The following is a 22,809-nucleotide window of genomic DNA, read 5'->3' as shown; positions in this document are numbered from 1 at the left end:
CTTCTCCACCATGGATCCCCCCAGATCCTTCTCCACCATGGATCTCCCCCAGATCCTTTTCCACCATGGATCCCCCCAGATCCTTCTCCACCATGGATCCCCCCAGATCCTTATCCACCATGGATCCCCCAGATCCTTATCCACCATGGAACCCCCCAGATCCTTATCCACCATGGATCCCCCCAGATCCTTCTCCACTATGACTCCCCCTAGCATGTATGATGTATATTCTTAGCCCCCAAGTGCAGAACTTTACATTTCTCAACATTAAACCTCATCTGTAAATTGGAGACATCCTGTAAGGATGTTATTCCACTGCATAGCTTGGTGTCATCTGCAAAGACTGAAATGTTACTTTTGATCCCAGACCCAATATCATTTATAAAGATATTAAAAAGTAAGGGTCCCAGCACTGAACCTTGGGGTACACCACTGATAACCTTAGACCATTCAGAATAAGAATCATTAATCATGACTCTCTGAATTCTGTCTTTTAGTAAGTTTTCTATCCATTTACAATTTGATCTTTCCAAGCCTGTAGACTTTACCTTACACATGAGCCGTGTGGGGAAATGTGTCAAACGCTTTTGCAAAATCCAAGGATACCACGTCCACAGCCACCCCTCTGTCCAAGTATACCACGTCCACAGCCACCCCTCTGTCCAAGTATACCACGTCCACCCCTCTGTCCAAGTATACCACGTCCACAGCCACCCCTCTGCCCAATTATACCAAGTCCACCTCTCTGTCCAAGTATACCACGTCCACAGCCACTCTTCTGTCCAAGTATACCACGTCCACAGCCACCCCTCTGCCCAATTATACCACGTCCACCCCTCTGTCCAAGTATACCACGTCCACAGCCACCCCTCTGCCCAATTATACCACGTCCACCCCTCTGTCCAAGTATACCACGTCCACAGCCACCCCTCTGCCCAATTATACCACGTCCACCCCTCTGTCCAAGTATACCACGTCCACAGCCACCCCTCTGCCCAATTATACCACGTCCACCTCTCTGTCCAAGTATACCACATCCACAGCCACTCCTCTGTCCAAGTATACCACGTCCACAGCCACTCCTCTTTCCAAGTATACCACGTCCACCGCCACCCCTCTGTCCAAGTATATCACATCCACAGCCACTCCTCTGTCCAAGTATATCACATCCACACCCACCCCTCTGTCCAAGTATACCACGTCCACAGCCACCCCTCTGTCCAAGTATATCACATCCACAGCCACTCCTCTGTCCAAGTATACCACGTTCACAGCCACCCCTCTGTCCCAAGTATACCACGTCCACAGCCACCCCTCTGTCCCAAGTATACCACGTCCACAGCCACCCCTCTGTCCCAAGTATACCACGTCCACAGCCACCCCTCTGTCCAAGTATATCACATCCACACCCACTCCTCTGTCCCAAGTATACCACATCCATAGCCACCCCTCTGTCCAAGTATATCACATCCACACCCACCCCTCTGTCCAAGTATACCACAGCCACCCCTCTGTCCCAAGTATACCACGTCCACAGCCACTTCTCTGTCCCAAGTATACCACGTCCACCGCCACCCCTCTGTCCAAGGTTTTACTTATCTCCTCATAAAAAGAAATCAAGTTTGTCTGACAACTTCTGTCTTTCATGAATCCATGCTGTCTGTTGCTTAAAATAATATAAAATATTTGACAAAGTTTTTCTCTGTTTGTCAAGATTTATCTCACCGAACAATAAAAGAGGATTGCTCAGAGCTGGATTAACTCTTTGTGGCAAGACTGAGCTCAAATGATAGGAAATCGTATACTCTACATTATGACATAAAAAAAAAAATTCGGGTTTATATCCACTTTAAATTCAAGTTCTTTCAATCATGGAGGCTCAGCACCATATATGGGCGTTACCTATGCAAATACAGCCTGTCTAGGAACGCCCCTTCCTCCAGACTGAAACCCAAACAATCAAGGCGTTTTCATATTTACATAACTCCTCCCACTGCTTGCATCAGGACCGGGGACCCCTGAGAGGAGTACTGAGGAAGGGAGGGGCTGTGATGGTTTCAGGAAGCCCCCTGCCAGCCCCTCCCACCAGACAAGCACAGAGACACACATTGACCCAGTGATGACATCATTGGGCATAAAATAAAGTATGTAAAAAAAAAATGGAAACAATTTATTTTAAAATGTAATTAGAATATTGATGGGGGGCGGGGGGGGGAACCAGGGAAGGAAAAATATAAGTAGATTAAAAGTCATCTTTAATTTTATTTTTTATTTTTACTTTTTTTTTTTTTTTTTACAATAATTTTTCACACCGTCTGTTCATTTATATTTTTATTCCTGTATTTATTATTAGATTTAAAAATGACAACATTGCCTAAATTGACAGAAAAACATTTGTGAAATTTTTTTTCTTTTGGGAACACTGCAGCCTACCTGGCGTGCCTTCAGACAGACGGGTCATGCTGAGATCTGTAGTTCCTCAGCAGCTGTAGAGACACTTTAAGGGCTTTTTTTTTATTGTGTAAAATCTTCATAACATTTTAATATAATATCTCTTTTGCAATCATTTTCATTATTTTCCAATAAAAAAGGGGGGTATAACAGTCTGATTGGTGGAAGGAGGAGGAGGGGGATGGGTGATATTGCTGCTCCTTGTCCTGTTTAAGGCCGAGTATCAGTAAATCAATGCTGCGAGGGGCTGGCAGTGATTCTCCCGCGGGCTCTATTCACAGTCTCTTTCCGTTCTCATTGTGTAGAAAGATGAGAAGGCCATGATCGCCAAGATGAACCGGCAGCGGGCCAACTCCATCGGGCACAACACGGGACATTGGGGGATGGAGAGGAATTTCTACAACAACCTGAGCGTCTCCAAGGAAATGAAGAGGATGGTAGGTGGATGGAACGTCCATTGCTCATTGGGTAGTCTGTGTCATGGGGTATGACCTACCAGGTGAAGGCAATCACAGCAAAAAGGAGAAAAAACAATCAGCTTAGGATTAGCCAGGGAGGTGTATGTGGGAGGGGCCACTTATTACAGGTGCACAAGGGAGGGGCTAGTCCTCTCAGGTGTGATTGGAAGGAATGATTAAATACAGGCTTATTTGGAAGGGGTCATCCATTGCAGGTAAACATGGGAGGAGCCATTATTACAGGTGTATGTGGGAGGGGCCATCCATTACAGGTGTGTGTGTGGGAGGGACCATCAATTGCAGGTACATGTGGAAGAGGCTACCAATTACAGGTGTGTGGGGAGGACCATTCATTAGTTACAGGTGTATGCGAGAGGGACAATCAATTACCGCTGCACTTATTACAGGTACATGTGGGAGGGGCCATCCATAACTGGTACTTTTATTACAGGTACATGTGGGAGGGGCCATCCATAACTGGTACTTTTATTACAGGTACATGTGGGAGGGGCCATCCATAACTGGTATATGTAACAGGGGCCATTCATTACAGGTAGTATTATAGGTGCATATATGTGGGACCATATATTACAGATATGTGGAGAGGTGCCTGAAGGGAGACATTTATTACAGGTGCATATGGGAGGAGCCATTCATTACTGATGTTTGAAGGAGGGGGATGTATATTTGAGGTGGATTTGGGGGGGGGAGTCATTCATCACAGGTGTGTGATGGAGAGGCCCTCTATTACAGGAACATGTGGGAGGCAGGAGATATCTATTACAGGTTCATGTGGGAGGCACTATTTATTACAGAGGTGTGCAGGAGGGGTCATCTATCACAGGTGCATGTGGGAAGCATCATTTATTACAGGTGCATATGGGAGGGGTAATTCATTACAGGTGGGTGATGGAGGAGTCATCTATTACAGGTTCATGTGGGAGGCACCATTTATTACAGGTGTGTGAGGGAGGGGTCATCTATTACAGGTTCACGTGGGAGGCATAATTTATTAGAGTTGCATATGGGAGGGTTCATTCATTACAGGTGTGTGTGAGGGAGGGGTCATTCATTACAGGTGTGTGTGTGAGGGAGGGGTCATTCATTACAGGTGTGTGTGAGGGAGGGGTCATTCATTACAGGTGTGTGTGAGGGAGGGGTCATTCATTACAGGTGCGTGTGTGAGGGAGGGGTCATTCATTACAGGTGCGTGTGGGAGGGAGGGGTCATTCATTACAGGTGCGTGTGGGAGGGAGGGGTCATTCATTACAGGTGTGTGTGTGTGTGGGAGGGAGGGGTCATTCATTACAGGTGTGTGTGTGAGGGAGGGGGTCATTCATTACAGGTGTGTGTGTGAGGGAGGGGTCATTCATTACAGGTGTGTGTGTGTGAGGGAGGGGTCATTCATATCAGGTGTGTTTGTGAGGGATGGGTCATTCATTACAGGTGTGTGTGTGAGGGAGGGGGTCATTCATTACAGGTGTGTTTGTGAGGGAGGGGTCATTCATTACAGGTGTGTGTGTGTGAGGGAGGGGTCATTCATTACAGGTGTGTTTGTGAGGGAGGGGTCATTCATTACAGGTGTGTGTGTGAGGGAGGGGTCATTCATTACAGGTGTGTTTGTGAGGGAGGGGTCATTCATTACAGGTGTGTGTGTGAGGGAGGGGTCATTCATTACAGGTGTGTGTGTGAGGGAGGGGTCATTCATTACAGGTGTGTGTGTGAGGGAGGGGTCATTCATTACAGGTGTGTGTGTGTGTGTGAGGGAGGGGTCAATCATTACAGGTGTGTTTGTGAGGGAGGGGTCATTCATTACAGGTGTGTGTGTGTGAGGGAGGGGTCATTCATTACAGGTGTGTTTGTGAGGGAGGGGTCATTCATTACAGGTGTGTGTGTGAGGGAGGGGTCATTCATTACAGGTGAATGTGGGAGGGAGGGGTCATTCATTAGGTGGGAGGACATCCATTACTTACAGGTGCATGTGAGAGGGGCCATCAATTACTGCTGCACTAATCATAGGTGCATGTATCAGGACCTGTTTGTTACAGGTAACTGTGGGAGGGGCATTTGTTACAGATGAGTGTGGGGGGGACCATCCAAAACTGGTGCTTTATTACAGGAACATGTAACAGGTCATTTATTACAGGTGATTATAGGGAGGAGCCATTCATTAATTATGTGTGAGGGAAGGGACGCCTATTACAGGTGCATGTGAAAGGCTCCATTACAGGCGCATATGGGAGGGGCTATCTATTACAGGTGTATGAGCAAGGGGCCATCTATTAGAGGTGAGGTGAGTAAGGGAGGGGCCATTGATTACAAGTGCATGAGGGAGGGGTCATCTGTTACAGGAGTGGAAAGGGAGGGGCCATCTATTACAGGTGGGTGAGCGAGAAGTCATCTATTATACAGGTGTGTAATGGAGGGACCATCTATTACAAGTGTGTAAGGGAGGGGCCAGCATCTATTACAGGTGCGTGAGGGAGGAGCCATCTATTACAGGTGTGTGAGGGAGGGGCCATCTATTACAGGAGTGTAAGGGAGCGGTCATCTATTACAGGTGTGTAAGGGAGGAACCATCTATTTCAGGTGTGTAAGGGAGGGACCATCTATTACAGGCGTGTAAGGGAGGGACCATCTATTACAGGTGGGTGAGGGAGGGGCCATCTATTACAGGTGTGTAAGGGAGGGGCCATCTATTACAGGTGTGTAAGGGAGGGGCCATCTATTACAGGTGCGTAAGGGAGGGGCCATCTATTACGGGTGTGTGAGGGAGGAGCCATCTATTACAGGTGCGTGAGGGAGGGGCCATCTATTACAGGTGCGTAAGGGAGGGGCCATCTATTACGGGTGTGTGAGGTAGGAGCCATCTATTACAGGTGCATGAGGGAGGGGCCATCTATTACAGGTGCGTAAGGGAGGGGCCATCTATTACAGGTGCGTAAGGGAGGGGCCATCTATTACAGGTGTGTAAGGGAGGGGCCATCTATTACAGGTGTGTAAGGGAGCAACCATCTATTACAGGTGCGTGAGGGAGGGGCCATCTATTACAGGTGTGTAAGGGAGGGGCCATATATTACAGGTGCGTAAGGGAGGGACCATCTATTACAGGTGCGTGAGGGAGGGGCCATCTATTACAGGTGTGTAAGGGAGGGACCATCTATTACAGGTGCGTAAGGGAGGGGCCATCTATTACAGGTGTGTAAGGAGGGACCATCTATTACAGGTGTGTAAGGGAGGGACCATCTATTACAGGTGTGTAAGGGAGGGACCATCTATTACAGGTGTGTAAGGGAGGGGCCATCTATTACGGGTGCGTGAGGGAGGGGCCATCTATTACAGGTGCGTGAGGGAGGGGCCATCTATTACAGGTGTGTAAGGGAGGGACCATCTATTACAGGTGTGTGAGGGAGGAGCCATCTATTACAGGTGTGTAAGGGAGGGGCCATCTGTTACGGGTGTGTGAGGGAGGAGCCATCTATTACAGGTGCGTGAGGGAGGGGCCATCTATTACAGGTGTGTAAGGGAGGGGCCATCTATTACAGATACATGTGGGCAACAGTCCCTTTTCTAATAACATTTTAAATAAACATAATTTTGGAAAATTAGAATAGAAAATCATTTTCGATTTTGAGGATGACCCCCGACGCCAATCGATGTGTCATTAATGACGTACTTCCTCCAAGTTTCCCCCAGTGTCCGGATCTGAGTTACTTTGTACTACTAAAGTCACTCTGGGTGTCATCGTATTTAACATTGATCTGCAGCATCCAATCACAGAGCTGCGACCCCCCCCCCCCCCCCCCTGTGCAGCTTACCAATATAGAACCCAAGATTTCACGTGAAATCGATTGATTATCGACTGATTATTACTGACGCACTTCTTTTCTCCTTACAGGGTTTTGAAGACCCAAAGGACAAGTAAGTACCCAGATCTGGCAATGCCCCAGGTGAACAATCGTCCTGAGCTGTGACACCCCCCACCCCCCCCCCCCTGCCCTTCACAGCTGGTTATTGTCTCAGCGGTATCGGGAGGGCAGCCAGGTCGATCGGTGCCAGCTGCTGGCGTATCAACAGCTCTGCTGCCCTTTTTCGGGGGTGATCTGAAAATCTGACAAAGTTGGCAGCCGCCGCTTTCCGAACCCCTCCTGTCCTATTATGGGGATTTCTGCTGAATTAACGAGCGATTTAAACCGCTTTCCACACACACACGATCTGCCTCGTTGTCACAGATTTTTATGTTTATTTTTAGGATTGGAGGAAGGGAGCGGCGATTAAAACGTGAGATAAGAGGGCTGTATAACCACGATGACATAAAAAAAAAAAAACAAGAACATAATAATAATATCTGGTTAAAATAAATAAATAAATTCAGATCCATCCATCAGATTAGCCCCGTTCTCTGTTATATATTTATAAATTTGTGAATCATAAAACACAAAATAAATGAAAAAAAAATTGAAATAAACATAAGATAAAACAAAAAGTAAACATAAATGAACATGAATAAATAAAGCAAAATAAACATTCGGTAGGATAAAACAGAACATATTAATATTTATAAAAAAAAAAAAAAAAAAATGACACATCATTCAGATTAGTCCTGTTTTTCGACACATATTAATAAAAAACAAAAAAAACAAACAAAAAAAAACAATAAAAAAATAATAAAATGTATTGGATGTAAATATATACTGTATATATCATAGCAATATACTGTAGCACACATTTACTGGTCGAGTAGTTTGAAAAACCTGATATTTAAGGCGAAGTGCTGCAATGTATAGCAGTGCCCGTGCTTGATGTTAGACCCGTGCGTTTCGTTTCGAATTGAAACCCGGACGAATAGTATTGAATAGTATCGAATAGTATCGGATTTAAACAAATCGAAATAACGGGGGGGGGGGGGGGGGGAAATTCAGACAAAATTTTCGAATTCAAATCGTTTTCGAATACTTTTCGAATTCGAGCGGTTTTCCAATTTCCAAACAGAATAAAATAGAATAGAAAATAAAGGAATAGAATAGGAAAAAAAAATAGACGACTAGAAAAGAATATAACGGAAAATAAAAGAATAAAATTGAATAAAACAGAACGAAATAAATTGGAAAATAAAAGGGCAGAATAGACTAGAATATAAAAGCAACAAATAGAATAGAATAACATAGAATATAACGGGGGGGGGAAATTCAGATGAAATTTTCTAATTTAAATAGTTTTCGAATACTTTTCGAATTCGAGTGGTTTTCCAATTTCCAAAGAGAATAAAATAGAATAGAAAATAAAGGAATAGAATAGGAAAAAAAAATAGACGACTAGAAAAAAATATAACGGAAAATAAAAGAATAGAATAGAATAAAACAGAACAAAATAAATTGGAAAATAAAAGGGCAGAATAGACTAGAATATAATAGCAACAAATAGAATAGAATAACATAGAATATAACGGGGGGGAGGAAATTCAGATGAAATTTTCAAATTCAAATCGTTTTCGAACACTTTTCGAATTCGAGCGGTTTTCCAATTTCCAAAGAGAATAAAATAGAATAGAAAATAAAGGAATAGAATAGGAAAAAAATAGACTAGAAAAGTATATAACGGAAAATAAAAGAATAGAATAAAACAGAACTAAATAAATTGGAAAATAAAAGAGCAGAATAGACTAGAATATAATAGCAACAAATAGAATAGAATAACATAGAATATAACGGGGGGGGGGGAAATTCAGATGAAATTTTCGAATTCAAATAGTTTTCGAATACTTTTCGAATTCAAGCGGTTTTCCAATTTCCAAAGAGAATAAAATAGAATAGAAAATAAAGGAATAGAATAGGAAAAAAAAATAGACGACTAGAAAAAAATATAACGGAAAATAAAAGAATAGAATAGAATAAAACAGAATGAAATAAATTGGAAAATAAAAGAGCAGAATAGACTAGAATATAATAGCAACAAATGGAATAGAATAACATAGAATATAACGGGGGGGAAAAAATTCAAATGAAATTTTCGAATTCAAATAGTTTTCGAACACTTTTCGAATTCGAGCGGTTTTCCAATTTCCAAAGAGAATAAAATAGAATAGAAAATAAAGGAATAGAATAGGAAAAAAAATAGACTAGAAAAGTATATAACGGAAAATAAAAGAATAGAATAGAATTAAACAGAACGAAATAAATTATAAAATAAAAGAGCAGAATAGACTAGAATATAATAGCAACAAATAGAATAGAATAACATAGAATATAACCATCTTCTGAAATTTAAATTGCCAATGAAATAAATTTGAACTTGCATAGAAAAGAATAGAATAGAAGATAAAAGAATATAATAGAAGTTAAAAGAATAGAATAGAATAAACAAATACAAAAATATAATATATTTAAAAAAAACAATATGATAGAATAGATTAGAATACAATATAACAATTTCCCAAAATTCAAATAGAATAGAAAAGAATAGATTAGAATAGGAATATGGTTCTATTCATTCTATTCTATTGTTTTTTTATATACTATTGTGTTATTTTCTATTGTACTCTACTCTATTCTTTTGTATTCGAATTTATTCTGTTTCTCTAAATTTGAATTTATTCTATTTGAATTTTGGAAAATGGTTATATTATTTCTATTCTATTCTATTCTATTCTATTCTATTGTTTTCTAATTCTATTTTCTATTCTATTCGAATTTCAGAAGATGGTTATAATCTTTCTTTTGCATTCTATTGTTATTTTATTTTCTATACTATTTTGTTCTCTTTTACTCTATTATATTATATTCTTTTATATTCCTTTTTTTTCTATTCTATTTTTTTTTCTATACTATTTCTTTATTTTCTATTTCATTTTATTCCCTTTGGAAATTCGAAAAACTTTTCGTATTAAAAAAAAAAAAAAAAATTTGAATTTCAAAACTTTTCTCGAATTCGAAAACTATTCTAAATTGATTTGTAAAGTTTTCAAATCGATCCGAATTAGAAAAATTTGATAACGAATAAACAAAACGAAATTCCGAAAATGAAAGAAACAAATGTAACTAAACGGATTTATGTAAATAACGTATCGAAAAGAAACAAATTTTCTTTGCTCTGCACATGTCTACTCGATGTGTGGTGTGCTGTGGTGCCATTCATTGTGAATGCCCCTCCCCCCCCCCCATGCATTGTACAGTGGATATATAATAATAAGCTGTTACAGTTGCGGCTGGTGGTATATTTTTTTTTGGGGGGGTGGCGGCAAACAATCCCCAGCCCCGCACTTGCCCCATCTAGGTCGCGGGCAGCGCTTCCTCCGGGCGGCGTCTCCTCCTCCTGGTGCTTCAGGGCCCCTGCGTCTCCTCCCTCCCTCCCTCCCTTCCTTCTCCTCGGTGGCCAATAGGATTGCTTCTCCTCTCGGCCAATTGGGTGACGGGTCTAAAGGACCCCTCTTCGTGATTGGCGGGGAGGAGAATCAGTGTGATAATAGCGAATATTAAAATGTGCTATTGTCACACAACTGCGTGGGTTCGGGGGCACAGTGCTCCGCGCCCCGAGCCCGCCCTTTTTTTAAGCCAGTTAGAGCCTCAGGCTCTTATCATGTGCTTGTAAAAAAAAAAAAAATCCCCATTGGAATCCATGCGTCTGGTGCCCTGCATGAAGTTTAGGGGGCCAGACACATTGATTAGGGGGCCGGACACATTGATTAGGGGGCCGGACGCATTGATTAGGGGGCCGGATGCATGGATTAGGGGGCCGGACGCATGGATTAGGGGGCCGGACGCATGGATTAGGGGGGCGGCACCCCGCATTACGGGCCACCACTGGTTGTTTACTTGCATCTTTTTGCATTCAGTGTGGTGTGTTGGCAGCCCATTTACAATGACTTGGCGGCTTTAATGCAACGCATTTCATAACGCGTTTTGTCTTGTATGCATCAATGCAACTTAAACACGTTGGTGTGGAGGGGCGCCGAACTCGTTTCCACTTTTTAATAAAAACAGTTGAGCTTTAAACTTTTTTTTTTAGAGAAAAGTTCATTTCCTGTTGCATTAACCTTGTCAGTGCCGGTGACCCTCAGACCCCCTCCCCCAGATGGGGCTGGCACCGTCCCTTCCCCCCCAGGAGTCGGCCGGTTTTGCACACAGGGAGGTTCATGGGATGGATGTTGTCTGTGTTCAGATGCTGGAAATGCCCCCCCCCCCTCCCCCTCTCAGATTTTCTCACGGGTAAAAATTATCCATCTGCATCTGAGCCCATATTGGGAGAAACGTCGGCGATCCGCCGGGACCCGGGAAATCTACCACTTCATCACTCCCAACAAACGTCTCTTAACCCTTTCCCATCCCCCCCCCCAACGCTCAGTGCAGAATTCCCACCGATATCTCCGACATGAAGATAATGAAGATGAACATTTCCTGGAGTCCGAGCCGAGAGCCGCCGAATGTTCCCCACATTTTACATTAGAAAGACTTTTGTGACTCAAAGTATACAAAGTATACAAAGTATACAAAGTATACACTCCAAGTGACTTCAAATGGAACTAAATCCCAAATCTATCATTCCCAATATCCAGATCAATTCTGAATGTTTGATCGGCCGAGATTGTCCAAATCATTGTTATGGCTTCTCTCATCCCACATGATCTGACTGTTCTATAGCAGGGGCACTATCCTCCCACTGACACCAATGATGGGGCACTATCCTCCCACTGACACCAATGATGGGGCACTATTCCTCCCACTGACACCAATGATGGGGCACTATCCTCCCACTGACACCAATGATGGGGCACTATTCCTCCCACTGACACCAATGGTGGGGAACTATTCCCCCCACTGACACCAATGCTGAGGCACTATCCTCCCACTGACACCAATGATGGGGCACTATCCTCCCACTGACACCAATGCTGAGGCACTATCCTCCCACTGACACCAATGATGGGGCACTATCCTCCCACTGACACCAATGATGGGGCACTATCCTCCCACTGACACCAATGATGGGGCACTATTCCTCCCACTGACACCAATGATGGGGCACTATTCCTCCCACTGACACCAATGCTGAGGCACTATCCTCCCACTGACACCAATGATGGGGCACTATCCTCCCACTGACACCAATGATGGGGCACTATCCTCCCACTGACACCAATGATGGGGCACTATTCCTCCCACTGACACCAATGATGGGGCACTATTCCTCCCACTGACACCAATGATGGGGCACTATTCCTCCCACTGACACCAATGATGGGGCACTATTCCTCCCACTGACACCAATGATGGGGCACTATTCCTCCCACTGACACCAATGATGGGGCACTATTCCTCCCACTGACACCAATGATGGGGCACTATTCCTCCCACTGACACCAATGATGGGGCACTATCCTCCCACTGACACCAATGATGGGGCACTATTCCTCCCACTGACACCAATGATGGGGCACTATTCCTCCCACTGACACCAATGATGGGACACTATTCCTCCCACTGACACCAATGATGGGGCACTATTCCTCCCACTGACACCAATGATGGGACACTATCCTCCCACTGACACCAATGATGGGGCACTATCCTCCTACTGACACCAATGATGGGTCACTATTCCTCCCACTGATACCAATGATGGGGCACTATTCCTCCCACTGACACCAATGATGGGACACTATTCCTTCCACTGACACCAATGATGGGTCACTATTCCTCCCACTGATACCAATGATGGGGCACTATTCCTCCCACTGACACCAATGATGGGGCACTATTCCTCCCACTGACACCAATGATGGGGCACTATTCCTCCCACTGACACCAATGATGGGACACTATCCTCCCACTGACACCAATGATGGGGCACTATTCCTCCCACTGACACCAATGATGGGGCACTATTCCTCCCACTGACACCAATGATGGGGCACTATTCCTCCCACTGACACCAATGATGGGGCACTATTCCTCCCACTGACACCAATGATGGGGCACTATTCCTCTCACTGACGCCAATGATGGGACACTGATTTCCTGGCTGAGGAGGATGCCCAGCATCATCTAGGACTAGCCTGGCTGTCTCTGGTCCACCAGTTTCATTCATTGGATTTCAGTTCTGTCAATCATGAAATAATAATATAATATTTTAATTATATTAATATTTTTTATAATAATAATAATAAAAATGATGATAACCTTTAAAATATTTTATTAAAATAATATATATTTTTTAAATAAAAATAGTCATTTTTATAATAATAATAATAACTTTTATAAAAATTATATTTTTATAATAATAAAACCAATAATTGCAATTAAAATATTTTATTAAAATGATGTTGTATGAAAATAGTCATTTTTATAAAAAATAATATCAATAATAATGTTAATTATTTTTATATTAATAATAATTTTGTATAAAATTATATTTTTAATATAATAACTTATTATTGTTGTTATTGACTAATTCCAAAAGTATTAATAAGAATATTAAAGCATCATTTTCCTGTCTTATAAACTAATACAAAAAAAAAAAAGATAAATGAATAAAAATATACAAATATATATAAATATCTTGCATGGTTATACAAGCTCCTCTCCTGGTATATGCTATTATTTCCTGGACTGAAATGGCTTCCTTAGATTTCACTGCATAATAATAATATTAATAATGATAATAACTTTTATAAAATTATTAATAATATTTATAATAATAACTATTATTAATATTCACTAATTACAAAAATATTAATAAGAATATTAAATCATCATTTTACTGTCTTATAAACTAATAAAAAAATTAATACTTTTTTTTATATATGAATAAAAATATACAAATATATATAAATATCTTGCACGGTTATACCAGCTCCTCTCCTGGCATATGTTGTTATTTCCTGGACTGAAACAGCTTCTTCTGATTTCACTGCATAATAATATTAATAATGATAATAACTTTTATAAAATATTAATAATAATTATAATAATTATTATTAACTATTATTAATATCATTTACTAATTACAAAAATATTAATAAGAATATTAAAGCATAATTTTACTGTCTTATATACTAATAAAAAAATTAAAAAATATATATAGGAATAAAAATATACAAATATATATATATATATATATATATAAATATCAAGCATTTTTATACAAGCTCCTCTCCTGGTATATGCTATTATTTCCTGGACTGAAACGTCTTCCTCTGATTTCACTGCATAATAATAATAATAATGATAATAACTTTTATAAAATGATTAATAATAATTATAATAATTTATTAATATCATTCACTAATTACCAAAATATTAATAAGAATATGAAATCATTATTTTACTGTCTTATAAACTAATAAAAAATAAATACTTTTTTTATATATTAATAAAAATATACAAAGATATATAAATATCTTGCAAGGTTATACCGGCTCCTCTCCTGGTATATGCTATTATTTCCTGCACTGAAATGGCTTCTTCTGATTTCACTGCATAATAATAATTAATAATAATAATAACTTTGATAAAATTATTAATAATAATTATAATAATAATAACTATTATTAATACCATTCACTAATTACAAAAATATTAATAAGAATATTAAATCATCATTTTATGTGTCTTATAAATGAATAATAAAAAAAAAAGTATATAAGAATAAAGAAAAAAAAATATACACATATATATAAATATCTTGCATGGTTATTTCACTGCATAATAATAATCAATAATAATAACTTTTATAAAATTATTAATAATAATAACTATTGTATTATTCACCAATTACAAACACATTAAAAAAGAAATGTTAAAGAATCATTTTACTGTCTTATATAATAATAAAAATAAAAATTAATAATATGTAAATAAAAATATATTGTGTAGCGGCTCCTCTCCTGCACTGAAACGGCTTCCTCAGATATCACTGCACACTGTGAGCTTAGAAGCTGCAGCAAGTCAGCAAGTCAGTACACAGCACACACAGATTCCGAAAATAGCCGCGGATGAACGGCGCCTGCGCCGTGAGTCCAGGTTCTAGCCCCACCATCCAAGTGGACATAGAGTAGGAATATAAAAGAGCCGAGTGCAGCGAGGCCGAGCCCGAAGTGTGGTGAGCGAAGCTCGCCCGCGAAGGGGCCCTCTCATTTTCCCAACCCTATGTCCGCTTGGATGGTGGGGCTACCACCTCCACTCACGGCGCAGGCGCCGTTCATCTTCGGAGATTTTCCAAAGCTTCTTCTGCATGCGCAGAACGGGGCGGACACTATATGATGGCAGGACACTATCTGCCACAACACCGGGCGACGTCTTCAGGAAGCGCTGCACAGGCCCCTCCCACCCGCCATGATCTGCCTGCATTGCATAGAGAAGCGGTGAGACCCGGTGATGACATCACTGGGTCTAAAATAAAAGAATAAAAGGAAAATAAAAAGGTTGAAGGAGGAACCAGGAAACAGATTAGACTTCATATGAAATCCCGGTCAGCCGATCGATCGGTATTCCTCTGGAGACAATAAATTGACTTCAGAATTTTTTATTCCCACTTGAGAATATGAGACATGAGAATTCGATAGAAACGTTCCTCCCCCGCCTCCATCTATCCCCAAGGATTTCCACTTCCAGATAATGGAATTGTGAATTTTTCATGTATGTAAAGTCGGGGGATTTACGGGGGGGAAAAATGTTATTATTTGTTGTATCTGATAAATCTCTGGAGACGATGGTAGAGAGACGCGGATCTGATTGTATGGAGACGATATAATCCGTCCACACGCTGTCCTCCCTCCCACCAGCAGGAACATTCAGGAGAACATGAACCCCGAGGACGAAGTAGACGAGTTTCTGGGCCGGGCGATCGACGCGCGAAGTATCGACCGTCTGCGTTCAGAGCACGTGCGGAAAATTCTGCTGACCTTCCGCGAACCCGACCTGGAGAAGAAGGTAATGAGTGCCCCCCTGGGGGAGGGGCAGTGCCGGGGCAAGCTTATCTAGAGCCCAGGGCGAATGTGGCAAATTGCGCCTCCCCCCAAAGATGTATGATTATGTGTCAGTAAAAATAAGAAAATAAAACTGCATGCTCCCCCCTCAGCATAAATCCCCCCTTCCTCCCAATACAAACCCGCCGCCTCCTAAAGTCCCCCATCCTGCCACAAATCCCCCACCTCAAAAAAAAACTTCCCCACAAAGCACAATCCCCCCCTCACTCCAAATCCCCCCCTCCTAGTGCAAATCCCCCTACCTCCAATTTTCCCCTCTAAGCACAACCCCCCCCCCCCCCCTCACTCCACATCCTCCCCTCCTAGTGCAAATCCCCCTCCCTCCAATTTTCCCCTCTAAGCACAAATCCCCCCCCACTCCAAATCCTCCCCTCCTAGTGCAAATCCCCCTCCCTCCAATTTTCCCCTACAAGCACAAATCTCCCCCCCCCACTCCAAATCCTCCCCTCCTAGTGCAAATTCCCCCACCTCCAATTTTCCCCTCTAAGCACAAATCCCCCCCACCCCACATCCTCCCCTCCTAGTGCAAATCCCCCTCCCTCCAATTTTCCCCTCTAAGCACAAATCCCCCCCACTCCACATCCTCCGCTCCTAGTGCAAATCCCCCTCCCTCGATTTTGGCCTCCAAGCACAAATCCCCCCCACTCCAAATCCTCACCTCCTAGTGCAAATTCCCCTCCCTCCTCCAATTTTCCACTACGAGCACATCCCCCCCCCCCTCCAAATCTTCCCAAACTTCCCCTCCAAGCACAAATCCCCCCACTCCAAATCCTCCCAAACTTCCCCTTCGAGCACAAATCACCCTCACTCCAAATCCTCCCCTCCTAGTGCAAATCCCCCTCCCTCCAATTTTCCCCTCCAAGCACAAATCCCCCCCCCCATGCAAATCCCCCTCCCTCCAATTTTCCCCTCCGAGCACAAATCCCCCTCCACTCCAAATCCTACCCTCTTAGTGCAAGTCCCCCTCCCTCCAATTTTCCCCTCCAAGCACAAATTCCCCTCCTTCCTCCAATTTTCCACTACAAGCACAAATCCCCCCCCCCCACTCCAAATCCTCCCAAACTCCCCCCCCCCCCCCCCCAAAAAAAATTTTTTGAATGAATGCTGCTGCTAGACTAATACACCTCACTAATCGATCCGTGACTGCCGCCCCTCTCTGCCAATCCCTTCACTGGCTTCCCCTCCCCCACCGTGTAAAATTCAAAATTCTAACCATAACATACAAAACCATCCACAACATCACCCCCATCTACATCACCAACCTCATCTGCAGATATCGCCCAAATCGTCCCCTCCGCCCCTCTCAGGACCTCCTGCTCTCTAGCTTCCTTGTCCCCTCCTCTCATGTTCACCTTCAAGACTTCTCCAGAGCCTCTCCCTTCCTCTGGAACTCCCTGCCCCAGTCTGTCTGATCAGCCCCTACCCTGTCCACCTTTAGGAGTTACACTCATTTAATCAGGGAAGCCTATCCTACACCCACCTAACTGTCCCCGAGCCCCCCCCCCCCCCCATCAAATCATTCTCTGCATCTATTACCTTTTGTACCACCACCCCCTCCCATTAGAATGTAAGCTCTACGAGCCGGGCCCTCCTGTACCTTTTGTATTGTACTGTAATTGTGTTGCCCCCCCCCCCCCCCCACATACATTGTAAAGTGCTGCGTGAACTGTTGGCGCTATATAAATCGTGTATAATAATAATTTTTTGCCCTCTTAGCACAAATCCCCCCCCAGCACAAATCCACTCCCCCCCCCATCCCCCCTTTCAACACAAATCTCCCCCAAATTACCACTCCTAGCACACCTCCCCAAATTTCCCCTCCTAGAAAAATTCTTACTCCCTGACACCCCTCCCCCCAATCTCTTCAAGGTGCCCCCCATGTCAAATGATACTGCAGTGCCCACCCCTTGTCCCGGCCCTGGGGGGGGGGGGCTTATTAAATGGGGAGTCTGGATCATAGAACGTGCTCACAACCAATAGAAAATAAGCTCTTCGTAATGTGGACTTTGTTTTGTAAATATGAATTGGTAACATAACTGAAGTAGCAATTACTTTGTATCATATGCGTGAATTGTGTGTTTTGCCCAATCAGGGGTCTCAAACTGGCGGCCCTCCATCTTATGTGAAACTACAACTCCCATCATTCCTCTGCCTGTGGGAGTCAGGCTGGTAACTGTTCAGCCTTGCAATGCCTCATGGGACTTGTAGTTTCTCACCCGCCAGAGGGTCGCCTGTTTGAGACCCCCCCTGGCCTAAATCATGGGCGCTCAGCCCCTGCCAATCCAGCAGTTTTGCAGAACTACAAATCCCATGAGGCATTGCATGGCTGAACAGTTACAAACATGACTCCCAAAGGCCGAGGCCTGATGGGACTTGTAGTTCCGCAAACATCTGGAGGGCCGCAGCATAAAAATCATCGAATGTAATGTGTCCCATGAAAGAAATGTTTTCACCTGCTGGCAAATTTTGTTGGAAAGAGGGAAAAAAACAAAAAAAAAATGCAGCCACAGCTGTGTCCATGGAATGCAACGACCTCTTACAAAATGTTCTCTGGACGGAATCCAGCGTGACGGAACACCGCGTCCCCGAGACAATATTCTACTGAATGGATCCAATAGTGACATGAACCAATTCCTGCTACACGGACACGCTGTCCTCCCGTGCTCCTCACGTGCATTTCACCGCCATTACGCTCACACCCACTTTCCCACCTGCCCTTTTTTTTACCAAGTTTAAATCCGTATTTTTGGCTACAAAAATTACTTATAACCCCCAAACATTATATACATATCTTTTTTATTTTTAAGGAAGTAAAAAAGAAAATTAGGACGCACTGTGTTTGCGCAGTGGTTTTTCAAGCGCAATTTTTTGGGGAAAAATACACTTTAATAAATTAAAAAGAAAAAACACAATATATACCCAATTATTTTTTAATATAAAATATGACGTTATGCCAAGTAAATAGATACCCAACATGTCACGCTTTAAAATTGCGCACGCTCGCGGAATGGTGACAAACTACGATACTTAAAAATCTCCATAGACGACGCTTTAAATTTTTTTTTTTTTACAGGTTACCAGTTTAGAGTTACAGAGGAGATCTAGCACGAGAATTATTGCTCTCGCACTAATGTGCGTGGCGATACCTCACATGTGTGGTGCAAACACCGTTTACATATACGTTCGCTTCTGCACATGAGCATTAATCTGTTTTTTTATTGTTACACTGTCTGTTAAATTTTTTACTATCACTTTTATTCACTTTTATTCCGATGTGTGCACAATTTACATATGTGTTCGCTTCTGCATGCAAAAATGGAGGGATGGGGGTGCCTTAATTTTATTTATTTATTTATTTTTACACTGTCCCTTTCATTTTTTATTTCTTATTTCTTTTTACACTGCCCCTTTATTTATTTTTTCTTATTTATTTATTTATTTATTTTTACACTGTTCCTTTAATTTTTTATTTAGTATTTCTTTTTACACTGTTCCTTAAATTTTTTTTTATTATTTACTTATTTATTTTTACACTGTCCCTTTCATTTTTATATGTGTTCGCTTCTGCATGCAAGCATGGAGGAATGGGGGTGCTTTCATTTTTTTTTCTTATTTATTTATTTATTTTTACACTGTCCCTTTAATTTTTTTTATTTATTATTTATTTATGTTTACCCTGTCTCATTCATTTTTATTTATTATTTATTTATTTTTACACTGTCCCTTTATTTATTTTTTCTTATTTATTTTTACATTGTCCCTTTCATTTTTATATGTGTTCACTTCTGCATGCAAGCATGGAGGAATGGGGGTGCTTTCATTTTTTTTTTCTTATTTATTTATTTATTTTTACACTGTCCCTTTAATTTTTTTTATTTATTATTTATTTATGTTTACCCTGTCTCATTCATTTTTATTTATTATTTATTTATTTTTACACTGTCCCTTTATTTATTTTTTCTTATTTATTTTTACATTGTCCCTTTCATTTTTATATGTGTTCACTTCTGCATGCAAGCATGGAGGGATGGGAGTGCTTTAATTTTTTTTCTTATTTATTTATTTATTTTTACACTGTCCCTTTCATTTTTTTAATTCTTATTTATTTTTACACTGTCCCTTTTTATGTATTATTTATTTATTTTTACACTGTCCCTTTTTATGTTTTATTTATTTATTTTTACACTGTCCCTTTCATTTTTTATTTATTATTTATTTATTTTTACACTGTCCCTTTCATTTTTATTTATTATTTATTTAATTTTACACTGTCCCTTTCATTTTTTATTTATTTATTTATTTTTACACTGTCCCTTTCATTTTTTATTTATTTATTTTTACACTGTCCCTTTATTTATTTTTTTCTTATTTATTTTTACACTGTCCCTTTCATTTTTTATTTATTTATTTTTACACTGTCCCTTTCATTTTTTATTTATTTATTTTTACACTGTCCCTTTTATTTTTTATTTTTTTATTTTTACACTGTCCCTTTCATTTTTTATTTATTTATTTTTACACTGTCCCTTTCATTTTATATTTCTTATTTATTTATTTATTTTTACACTGTCCCTTTCATTTTTTATTTCTTATTTATTTATTTTTACGCTGCCCCTTTCATTTTTTATTTGTTTATTTTAACACTGCCTCTTTCATTTTTTTTCCTATTACAAGGAATTTAAACATCTCTTATGATAGAAATAAGGGACGACAGGTCCTCCTTTATGGAGAGATCTGGGGTCAAAAAGACCCCAAACCTCTCCTCTACCTTTTTAAAAGCAAAAGATCAAAAAAAAAAAAAAAAAGGTTACTTCCACCCTGGACAGGAAGTGACGTCACGATGTCGCTCTGGCTCCTCCAGGGCCATAGAGATGATCAGAAATGGCCCCAGCGTCGGACCGTTTCTTGGGCACTCTGTTAAGAGCGGTAAACCCTGAGAAACAGCAGCAAGTGGCAGGAATGGAGGGGCGCCCCTCCCCCTGCCCCTCCCCCTGCCCCTCCCCCCTGCTTCTGAAAGTGTTCCAGCGGCTAATGAGCCACTCAACCCGCTTTTCATGAGAAAGTCATCCGCCGGATCCGAAAAAACAACAACACGGGGTTATGGCTGGTAGCTTCAACCATAACTTCGGTAAACCACTTGCAAACCGCAAATTGCGTGTGTGTATATATATATATATAATATTGTCAAAAGTATTGGGACGCCTGCCTTTACACGCACATGAACTTTATTGGCCTCCTCGTCTTAGTCCGGAGGGTTCAATATTGAGTTGGCTCCGCCCTTTGCAGCTATAAAAGCTTCAACTCTTCTGGGAAGGCCGTCCACAAGGTTTAGGAGATGTGTCTATGGGAATGTTTGACCAATCTTCCAGAAGCGCGTTTGTGAGGTCAGACGTAATATAAAAACGCGTCAGTCATGCCCAGGTGGACTGTACAGGTAGGAATTGATTTAATGCCACAATGGGATTATTGGAAGGGGGTTCGGCTCTTTTCCGCACACAGTGGAGAAGAGCGGCGGGCCGGGACCAGCGATGGAAGGGTCGCGGTGGGATCATTGCATTCCGCAGACACAGCTTTGTTCTCTGTGCAGCAAACTTGTAAGTTTTTCCAAATCCAGCAATGTACAGATATGACTTGTGTAGTTGTGTACAATGAGTAACATCACCTATCAACCAATGAGCTCCTCCTTGTGTACGGAATAAAGGGGGGGGAGGGGGTGGAGGTAACCGCACAGCTTTCACTCTATTTCTGTGTGTCTATTGGCAGTACTCCAAGCAAGTGGATGATCGATTCGGGGCCTATGTGGCCTGCGCATTCATCGTCTTCCTCTTCATCTGTTTTGTACAGATCACCATCGTACCACAGTGAGTGTCACTTCATATTGTTATCCAATGAGAAATGTTCACAACGCTTATAGCTCTGACATATACCGCAGTGCTGTACAAAGACCACTGAGCCAGTCACTGTACCAGAGGAGCTTACACTCTAATGTCCCCTCCCCCCACAGTCACATCAGTCTCTGTACTGAGGAGCTTACACTCTAATGTCCCCTCCCCCCACAGTCACATCAGTCTCTGTACAGAGGAGCTTACACTCTAATGTCCCCTCCCCCCCACAGTCACATCAGTCTCTGTACAGAGGAGCTTACACTCTAATGTCCCCTCCCCCCACAGGCACATCAGTCTCTGTACAGAGGAGCTTACACTCTAATGCCCCCTCCCCCCCAGTCACATCAGTCTCTGTACAGAGGAGCTTACACTCTAATGTCCCCTCCCCCACAGTCACATCAGTCTCTGTACAGAGGAGCTTACACTCTAATGTCCCCTCCCCCCCACAGTCACATCAGTCTCTGTACAGAGGAACTTACACTCTAATGTCCCCTCCCCCACAGTCACATCAGTCTCTGTACAGAGGAGCTTACACTCTAATGTCCCCTCCCCCACAGTCACATCAGTCTCTGTACAGAGGAGCTTACACTCTAATGTCCCCTCCCCCCCACAGTCACATCAGTCTCTGTACAGAGGAACTTACACTCTAATGTCCCCTCCCCCACAGTCACATCAGTCTCTGTACAGAGGAGCTTACACTCTAATGTCCCCTCCCCCACAGTCACATCAGTCTCTGTACAGAGGAGCTTACACTCTAATGTCCCCTCCCCCCCAGTCACATCTGTCTCTGCACCAGAGGAGCTTACACTCTAATGTCCCCTCCCTCACAGTCACATCAGTCTCTGTACCAGAGGAGCTTACACTCTAATGTCCTCTCCCCCACAGTCACATCAGTCTCTGTACAGAGGAGCTTACACTCTAATGTCCCCTCCCCCACAGTCATATTAGTTTCTGTACCAGAGGAGCTTACACTCTAATGTCCCCTCCGCCACAGTCACATCAGTCTCTGTACAGAGGAGCTTACACTCTAATG

General features: G+C 42.1%; 1 protein-coding gene across 1 annotated transcript in view; it reads left to right on the top strand.

The window, feature by feature from the left end:
* The window catches only part of ADCY5 (adenylate cyclase 5), a 289,522-nt gene that overhangs the window by 225,591 nt on the left and 41,122 nt on the right, over positions 1 to 22,809 (top strand). The window contains 4 exon segments of the mRNA XM_077449730.1: positions 2,757 to 2,888; positions 6,808 to 6,830; positions 15,691 to 15,835; positions 21,655 to 21,752. Of these exon segments, the coding sequence (XP_077305856.1) occupies positions 2,757 to 2,888; positions 6,808 to 6,830; positions 15,691 to 15,835; positions 21,655 to 21,752 (398 nt within the window).

Source organism: Lithobates pipiens, unplaced genomic scaffold (assembly GCF_037356315.1).
Source record: "Lithobates pipiens isolate NorthernLeopardFrog02 unplaced genomic scaffold, aLitPip1_a1.2 Scaffold_22, whole genome shotgun sequence".
NCBI classification, from domain to species: Eukaryota; Metazoa; Chordata; class Amphibia; order Anura; family Ranidae; genus Lithobates; species Lithobates pipiens.
Note: the sequence above shows the minus strand (reverse complement) of the source record. Positions and strands in the feature narration are given on the sequence as shown.